Source organism: Sus scrofa, chromosome 14 (assembly GCF_000003025.6).
Source record: "Sus scrofa isolate TJ Tabasco breed Duroc chromosome 14, Sscrofa11.1, whole genome shotgun sequence".
Lineage (NCBI taxonomy): Eukaryota > Metazoa > Chordata > Mammalia > Artiodactyla > Suidae > Sus > Sus scrofa.
In genome coordinates this window covers 57,310,920-57,320,341 of record NC_010456.5, presented here as the reverse complement: position 1 = coordinate 57,320,341, position 9,422 = coordinate 57,310,920, and the positions used below count along the sequence as shown (strand labels likewise).

The window sequence follows — 9,422 nt, the reverse complement described above, 5'->3', positions numbered from 1 at the left end:
AGCTGCAGCTGCCAGCCTATGCCACAGCAAGTTAGGATCCAAGCCTTGTGTTCAAACTGTACCACAGCTCACTTAATCCACTGAGTGAGGCCAGGGATTGAACCCGCATCATTGTGGATAATTGTCAGGTTCGTAAACCACTGAGCCAAAAACGGGAACTCTCATTGCTTTTGTAGAGATACCGTAGTAATTTATTTAACCATTTCTCTATTTTGGAATCATTTGTTCCTGAGTCTTCATTATTTCATGTATAATATAGATATATATTGTTTATGAACTGCCTTGTCTATAAATGTTTGCCTCCCTGATTATGATTATTATTTTTTGGCCACACTGGAGGCATGTGAAATTTCTCAGGATAGAGACTGAACCACACCACAACAGTGACCTGAGCAGCAGCAGAGACAACAGCCAGTTCTTTAATGGCTAGGCTGCTAGGGAACTCCTCCCTGATTTTTTCTTAGGCCACATCATGGAATCAGAGTACATAAGCTCTTTTAAGGCTCTTGAAACATCCTCAACTTGCCTTTTGCAAAAAGGGCACACCCATTTCGACTGGCCCACAGTAAGGGCTTCCCCTTAAAAAGATCTGCCACATGGGAAAGCTCAGTCGCTTCTAGTGGTTGGCATATTGGTATTTTTCTTCATTCTTCATGTTTTAAAAGAACTAGGCTTCAGAAATGTGACTTTTCCAAAACTCTGCCTTAGTCTTCAGGTCCAAGGCACCTTCTGACCTTGAGGTTTCTGGTTCTTTTCACCATCCATCATTGGCACCAGATTGCGCCAACGTCTTATCTGGCCAATAAGACAAGATGAAAAGTATTCCAGCGCCCGCTTTGTCATAATAGTGGATTTGATTAAGAAGAAATAGGGTGAAACGGAGTAGCTGCGATCTGAGGCTTGGACTGGCAGCGCACTGCCCAGAAGTGTCCCCCCGCCGCCGCGCGCGCGCGCGCGCGCGCGCATACGCTCCCTCCCTGCCACCTCCCCGCCCCCCTGCCCTGCCTTTTGCTGGGGCTGAACCTGGGCGGGGAGCTGGAGGTACCCTCGCCACAAGGCAGGGGTCTGGGCCGCCCAGGAGACATCGCCAAGGGCGGGAGCGTCCCGGCTGCGCGCCCAGCCCCCACTCGGCGGCTAAGTTTGCCGGGCTGTCAGGGGCGACTCTCGGGTTACCTGAGCCGGCCACCACGTCAGCGCCACATCATCTGGGCTTTTTTATTTGCAAGGAAACAGGAAAAGAAGGAAGAAAAAGGCCTCCGGAGCCGCTAGCCAATCGCAGGCAGCCGGCGCTGCGGGCGGAGCGGGCGCGCGGGCAGCGGGGCGGGCCGAGGGGACGGCGGGTGGCAGCGGCGGGCCGGTCTGCGGCGCGGGCCTCGCGGCGGCGACAGCCTCGCGGCGGGAAAGATGCTGCAGTCCCTGGCCGGCAGCTCGTGCGTGCGCCTGGTGGAGCGGCACCGCTCGGCCTGGTGCTTCGGCTTCCTGGTACTCGGCTACCTGCTCTACCTGGTCTTCGGCGCCGTAGTCTTCTCGTCTGTAGAGCTGCCCTACGAGGACCTGCTGCGCCAGGAGCTGCGCAAGCTGAAGCGGCGCTTCCTGGAGGAGCACGAGTGCCTCTCGGAGCCGCAGCTCGAGCAGTTCCTGGGCCGGGTGCTGGCAGCTAGCAACTACGGCGTGTCGGTGCTCAGCAACGCCTCGGGCAACTGGAACTGGGACTTCACCTCCGCCCTTTTCTTCGCCAGCACCGTGCTCTCCACCACAGGTAAGAGGCCCACCCCACGTCCCTGGCCCCGGATCGGCTCTCTGATCTAGCCGCTCCTCCCTCCCCGGACCCCTCCGGCGCTAATCTTGGGAGGACCGGCTCCGCGGCGCCGGAAGCCGGCGAGGTGGGTTCAGAATGCTAGACAAGGGTTGACCCCCTGGAAGTCTTGGATCGTGGTCCCTAACCCTTCGGCCTGAGCGGCTGCAGGGGTCCCCAAAGCCGCGTTCTTTTGTTTGCTACACCCTCCATCCAACCGTCCGCTTGGAGTCGTTTGGGTCCTGGACGCCGCGCGGCGGTGATGGAAACTCCAGTGCAGCGAGGGCGCGCGCCTTCCTCCCTCCCCTGTCCCGCTGGGCCGAGACTGAGGAGCCTAAGGATAACGTGTTCCAGGGTCACCTTCCCGAGGGGCCTCTGTCTGATGATACTGTGATGTTTAGGCTCTTTTCTACCGTAGCGGCCGTTTCGGGGTAAGCGAGTGACATCACTCTGCTCTTCGCAGGTGACCTCTGAGCGCACTGGCCGATCCGGTTTCTCTTCGGAGCAGGAGGAGGGGTGAGGCTAGGCAACATCCGATAGCCTGTGATCCGGGAAAATGGGGGCACCCTGATTCAGCAGTTTTTTAACTTTCGGTGCGCGAGGCCACGCTTAAACTTCTTGGCGCCACCCTCCCCACACCACTCACCAAGCAAGACGTTCACGATGGAGAGTGTCCCGGGGGCGAGAGGAGGCCGGTAACTGGTTGGTTGGATAGAGTGGCCCCAGCCTGGACTAAATGAGGCACGTGAACACCTGGGGGGAGGTTTTGTCCATTGGGATTTGGACCCAGGCAAGTGGTCTCCAAGAGCATTCAGCGCAGTCCCATCTCTATACATCAGATGAGACCTTTAACAGTCCCTCTTGACTTGCACAAGGTCACAGGCAACCTAGTTCCCAGCGTTGTTCTGGAAGCCGAGCCTTGTGATTTCCCAGCCTTGAACATGGGGGTACCCCAGGGGGTACCCCACCCCCACCTTTCCAGGTGAATTAAACTTGTGTTACTCAGACTCCTCCGTGGCCCCACCTCCTCTCCGCCTCCCAGGGTTTATTTCTTTATAATACCCTTGAGCTAAACCCAGTTGATGGTTCCGGTGATTTTTTTGGTAATGAGTAATGGTGCACTATCCCAGTAGATGGTGTAAAAACTGGGATTCAGAAGTGTGCTGTGAATGACTAAACTGCCCCATGTTTGCCCTGCTATAGGGGAAGTAGAATTGTAGTTTGTTTTGTGACACTTTTTAAAGGTAGCCCTAAGACGACCTGTTCTCTTACTTTTTAGCTTTTCCGACACCACTCTTTGGTTGTTTTTTGGCCAGTCCTGCCTGCTTCCACTGTCTTTACTTCGCTCTATTCCTCAGATCATTTAGTACTGGCCCTGCCTTTCCTTTGGAGTATGTTTGTGCTAAATTGAGAATCATTTCTTCCCTGCAGACCTAAGGGGTTTGTGGGCTGCGGAAGGTCTACAGCTGGGTCACAATGTTGGGGTAAATATTACAAAGAATGGTTAAACTTTTCATACTTTCTAAGTAACAAAACTTCAAAGATAGAGCAGGAGTATGAACAATATTATGAGAAAAAGAACGCGTTTGCTCAGTGGGATTTTCCTTTACTGATGCAGCTCATGTACAATCTCGATGTCATATGCATCTAATCAAATGTTAAAGATAGGAATTTACATCTTGAACAATTATTTCCCAGATTTCCTCCCTCTCTTTTTGCAACTAGGAAAATCTGCCATTCTTTTTTTTTTTTTTTTTAAAGGTGGGGAAAGATGTCTTAATATTGGTATTCAGATTGCATCGCAGTTCCTAAGAAAGTGTGTATTCATGCAAAACAAAAGTTCATTTAGGAAATCAGTGCAAGGGGCACTTAAGGATAAACTAGATGAAAAAATTTGCTTCTTGAACTTATTAAGTCACATAGAATTCCTTTGAAATTTAGATTTCTATTCCAAATCAAAGATACTCTTCTCTTCGTTCTATTTGAGTTGAAAGATACTCCTTTCTTAGTTCTGCACTGACCCATCATCCTCTGACACATTTAATGATCCAAATGTTTACTGGTATTTTGTGCCAGAGGATCAGATAGTTTTGAGAGTCAATCTAGTATACTTCAGTACTAGAAAAATATTTTCAAGAAAATACTAGACAACTCAAGTGAATTAGAATTGTGTTTTATGCTTTGGGGAGAGACTAGACATGCTGTAATTTTTAAAAACTCTTCTACCATGGTTGATGACAGCGTCTTGAGATAGTTGTCACCCAGTCCATTGGGGTAGTCAACCCCCACTGTATCAGTGGGCATCACAAAGACACAACTCTTGGTGGTCACCATCATGATATAGGAACATGAAGGCACTTATGGCAGAATCTTATCCCAGGAAGTAGAAGCTTTCATTTTTGGAAGGAAAAGTCTTCATGGTCTATTCGGAAGAAGCCTTAGGTTGGTAATTTAGCCATGTTCTCTTCATTCTCTGCTCTGCCAAGGACTCCAAATTATTTCTGGCAAATACTTTAACATCGCTTTACTTCTTGATTAAAAAAATGATACAGGAGCAACCTGTACATGGAAGTCATGAGGCTGGGAGGAAGTGCAGTCCACTTTTACAGAGGGCAGGGCTGTATAAAAATAAAAGGTTACTATAGACTCAGGGAGTTTGCACAGAACTTTTGTATTTAAAGAAATAGTGTCTAGGTGAAAATAAGTAATTGTTATTAAAGTGGTCTTTAGAGTGGTGAGCAGTCTCATTCATTCCTTTTTTACTTTTGGCAACACCCCCACTTGCAGAAGTTCCTGGGCCAGGAATCAAACTCATGCCACAGCAGTAACCAGAGCCACAGCAATGACACCGCCAGATCCTTAAACCAAGGAAATCGTCATTCATTCATAAGAACAGTTTGTCATGTCAGTCATTGGCTTCTTTATTCATCCCCCTAAGCAAAGCTACCGCATGATGGTGGGTGGTGAAAATACAGTTTCTATGTATGTGATTATAAAGCTGTTATGCCTTTTGCTGCTTTGTAAAGATGTGGTCCTGAGACAGCTCAGGCTTTGTTTCTCTCAGTTGTAGGCCTGATACCTTTCCTTGTTTATGAAGAGGTATTTTGAAACTTATTTAAAGGGCTCAGAAAAAGAATTTAATTTAGCTTGTTTTTACTGTGGCCTTTGTTTCAGTCAGGGTGGCAGCTACTAAAGTATTGGTAGTTTTGAAAAAGAGAAGGTGAGAAAATGTAATTGTGCCTGTCTGAACGAATCTTAGCTTTCAGATTGTTTTCAGAAGGAGAAATAGATTATCACTGACAACACATATATATTGAGTTTTTAGAATAGAATAGGCATGGCTAAACTATGGCTCTAGGCCAAATGTGACCCATTACCTATTTGTGTGGGCCCAGAGCTAAGGATGGTTTTTTGTTTTTGTTTGTTTCTCTGTTTTTTGTTTGTCTTTTTAGGGCTGCATCCATGGCATATGGAAATTCCCAGGCTAGGGGTCCAATAGGAGCTGCAGCTGCCAGCCTATGCCACAGCCTCAGCAACGCTAGATTGGAGCTGGTGTGTGTGACCTACACCACAGCTCATGGCAACACCAGACCCTTAACCCACTGAGCGAGGCCAGGGATCAAACCTGCGTCCTCATGGGTGCTAGTCAGATTCGTTTCCACTGAGCCGCGGTGGGAACTCCCGAAGGATGGTTTTTATGTCAGATGGCTGGAAAAAAGTCAAAAGGAAAAGCGGTACTTCCTTGCACATTAAAGTTTTATGAAAATCGCATTTAAGTATCCATAATCAAATTTTATTGGTGGACAGCCACACAACCCATTTGTTGCTGTATCATGGCTGCTTTCTGCCTACCATGGCAGAATTGAGCCATTGTGACAGAAACCATAGGGCCGAATGGCTTAGAATATTTACTCTCTGACCTTTGGCAGAAAAAGTCTGCCCAGCCCTGCTTTAAAGAAAGCTTGGAAGGAACTCAAAAAATCAGAGGAGTTCAAGTGCCTTCCTTCCTTCTGGAAAACTTTTTAGAAGAGAATTGAGCTGCCCAGGTTTCTTTGTGCTGTTTTCAAGTGGTTTACATTGAAATGATATATTGCCACCCCTAGCTGATGCCAAACATGTAATTGTTTATTATAGGATGTGTCTCTTAGCTTTTGGTCAAATTTATGACTCCCCTTTGTTTTGGAAGGTGACAAAGCTACTTTTCATGTTGGGATTACCTTATCTAAAAATGGGCGGTAAATACTATTATATCTGGAGCAGAAATGACAGCAAGGAAGGGAGCTCCACTGAAAACAAACAAGCAAACTCAGTCAGCCAGAAGAGAGATCCAAAATCCCAGGTGCAGAAGTGTGCACTGTTTATTCACGGGGGAGCCTTTGGTCTCGGGTTTTGTTTTGTTTTGTTTTAATTTAAAAAAAAAAATCTTTTTAGAGCTTTACCCGTGGCATATGGAAGTTCCCAGGCTAGGGGTCGAATTGGAGCCTACGCCAAGCCATGCAGGATCCCGGCCTCCTCTGTGACCTACACCACAGCTCATGGCAATGCCGGATCCTTAACCCACTGAGCAAGGCCAGGGATCGACTCTGTGTCCTCGTGGATGTCAGTCAGATTCATTTTCACTGAGCCAAATGGGAACGCCTGGTCTTGGTTTTGAGCCTCTACATTTAATTACAACAAATTCAACGATCTGGTTTTGAGACCCTAATAGACGAAAAAAAAAAAAAAATGGAAAGCCACACCTTTAGGCAAACATACGTGAAAAGTCATGAAAAGACACATACCTTAAAAATCAGGAAAAGGAGTTCCCGTCGTGGCGCAGTGGTTAACGAATCCGACTAGGAACCATGAGGTTGCGGGTTCGGTCCCTGCCCTTGCTCAGTGGGTTAATGATCTGGCATTGCCGTGAGCTCTGGTGTAGGTCACAGAAGTGGCTCGGATCCTGCGTTGCTGTGGCTGTAGTGTAGGCCGGCGGCTACAGCTCTGATTCAACCCCTAGCCTGGGAACCTCCATATGTCTCGGAAGCGGCCGAAGAAATGGCAAAAAGACAAAAAAAAAAAAAAAAAATCAAGAAAATAGAGAGTTCCCGTTGTAGCTCAACAGGTTAAGAACCCGACATAGTTTCCATGAAGATGTGGGTTTGATCCCTGGCCTCACTCTGGGTTAAGGATCTGGCATGACCACAAGCTGTGGAGTAGGTCACAGACGCGGCTCGGATCTGGCGTTGCTGTGGTTGTGCTGTAGGCCGGCAGCTGCAGCTCTGATTCAACCCTTAGCCTGGGAACTTCCATATGCAACACCTGCAGCCCTAAAAAGAGGAGAAAAAAAAAATCAGGAAAATAAAATGATATTGTGAGCCAGGCAGTGTTTCTATGTATTACTTTCCATGTTGCCAGGAACTAATGCAGTGTAGATTTCATTGTCCTCACTTGACAGAGGCTAGGACAGAAGTTTTGGTTGAGTGACTACTCTAACTAGGACACCAAATCAGAAGAGACTGGCCTCAATTGGAATCCAGACATGTCTGAATTAAGAACTTGAGTTTCACCTCATGTCTGGGCATTGACAGTTATTTGTAGATGAGTCTTGTCTCCCCAGTTACGGATGTTGAAGTCCTAACGGTAATACCTCAGTATGTTTGGAGGCAGGGCCTTTAAAGAGGTGGTTAAGTTCAAACAAGGACACAGGGAGAAGGTGGCCTTAGAGCCATAGAGAGAGGCCTCAGAAGAAACCAAACCTGCAGACACCTTAATCTTGGACTTCCAGCGTCCAGAACTGTGAGAAAATAAATATCTTTTACTTAAACTACCCAATCTGTGGTACTTTGTTATGGCATCCGCAGCAAACTACTACAGAAATACTCAGGTAATTATTTTTTAGTTGCACAAACACAAATACACACACACACACACACACACACACACACACACACACACATGCACATAAAGGAGCACAAACAAATAATTTTTAAGGTCTTTCCAGTTGCAGCCAACAATTTCATACATACGACTAGGTTGGACATCCTTGTTTTAGAACGCAGTCTAGTCATTGACATCTTTGAAATATCAAAAAAGATACTTCGACATGCTTCTATTTAAGAAAGCAGGGAAGTGTGTGATAAATTCTCGAAACATTTCTACCCATTAATGATCAAAGAGTAGATATTAGGGCTTAATTAATGTGTAAACTCATGCCTATCTATAAAACAGCAGATCTTTAACATTTTGAAGGGTTTCTTTTTCCAAAGCTGTGAATGTGCTGTTATCTATGCCTGTTTTATGGCACCCAGAAGGTCCTATTGCTATTATAAATGACTATATCTCGAAAGAAATGATGTGTTGCTTTTATGACATAACTGTAAGTTTGTCAAGAATACAACCTCTGATTATCTCAGTAACCTCGAGGGAAATCTGAAGCCTTTCAGGACAAGTAGTTTTATGGCGCTGCTTGTTGGATGGCCGTTGGGGCAGAGCACTGATTGTCTGTGGGAGAGAGTACTGGAAGGTTGGAGCCCATGGAGTTGCTGGAGCTCAACTGTTCTGACCCATAACAATGGCCGGTTCATGTGGGTCAACTTGCTGCATGCTGGTTTCAGGCACAGAGGCACTGTCTCCACCATACATTCTCAATGGTGAAGTACACAGTGCTAGATTTTATTCCTGAGACATCAGCCCATCCCAGCTGTGGCCAAAGCCATGAAATACCAAGACATCCTTTGACTGTCTTGTTACTGCCTGTTACTGGCGGGAGACAAAGGCCGCCTCTTTATGGAAATGCAGGCACGTTTGGATGTGTCTTCTTGACCTGTCCCCTCCCCTTCTCTCCCATGCTTCTTTCTCTTTCCTGGGCTCAGTTAGTGCTCTGACTTTATTCCTTCTGGGTAGAGTCCTTGACCTCAGAGTTGGTTGCCATTCAATGTCAGGGCACGGGTCAGAATGAAGAAGGAGGGTGTCGGATGTGTCAAGGGGGTGCCTCTGAAAGGGCTGTGCGATTACCAACCTGGGCACGGATCAGAGCAGCAGGGCTTGCCTTGTGTTTTCTAGTCATGTTCCCCTCGTTGAGTCTATAAAACAGAGTCAGGGAATTCCCGTGGTGGCACAGAGGGAACAAATCTGACTAGTATCCATGAGAATGCAGGTTTGATCCTTGGCCTTGCTCAGTGGTTTAAGGATCTTGTGTTGCCATGAGCTGTGGTGTAGGTCGAAAACGTGGCTCGGATCTGATGTTGCTGTGGCTGTGGTGTAGGCTGGCAGCTACAGCTTCGATTAGACTCCTAGCCTGGGAACCTCCATATGCCAAGGATGAGGCCCTAAAAAGATACCCTCCCCCTGTAAAAAAAAACAGAGTCTGTTCTTATCTTAAAGAGATTGATTGGGTTATGTTAGATATTGGCAGTGTTTTTTTAAATTGGCTTCTATAGGCTTGACTCCAGATCAGAGTCTGTTTGCATTGGCTACTCGGGCTCAGCTTGACATGCTGTGGGAAATCAAAGCCTGTGCTCTGAAGCCTGGGAAGATTGGTACCCGGTGATGAGCTCTTGGCAGAAAGCTCCCAGGGGGCTCAGAGACCCAGTTCCTTGCAGTATCCGTAATAGCCCTGGCTGGTGGGTGCAGAGCAGAGAAAGCAAAA

At 47.2% G+C, this 9,422-nt stretch overlaps 1 protein-coding gene across 1 annotated transcript in view; it reads left to right on the top strand.

Annotated features, from left to right (window-relative positions):
* KCNK1 (potassium two pore domain channel subfamily K member 1) overlaps window positions 1,004-9,422 on the top strand; it is a 51,275-nt gene continuing 42,856 nt past the window's right edge. Inside the window, exon 1 of the mRNA XM_001928032.7 lies at window positions 1,004-1,759. Coding sequence (XP_001928067.1) covers window positions 1,405-1,759 — 355 coding nt within the window. The 5' untranslated portion in view covers window positions 1,004-1,404. The remainder of the gene's footprint in view (window positions 1,760-9,422) is intronic.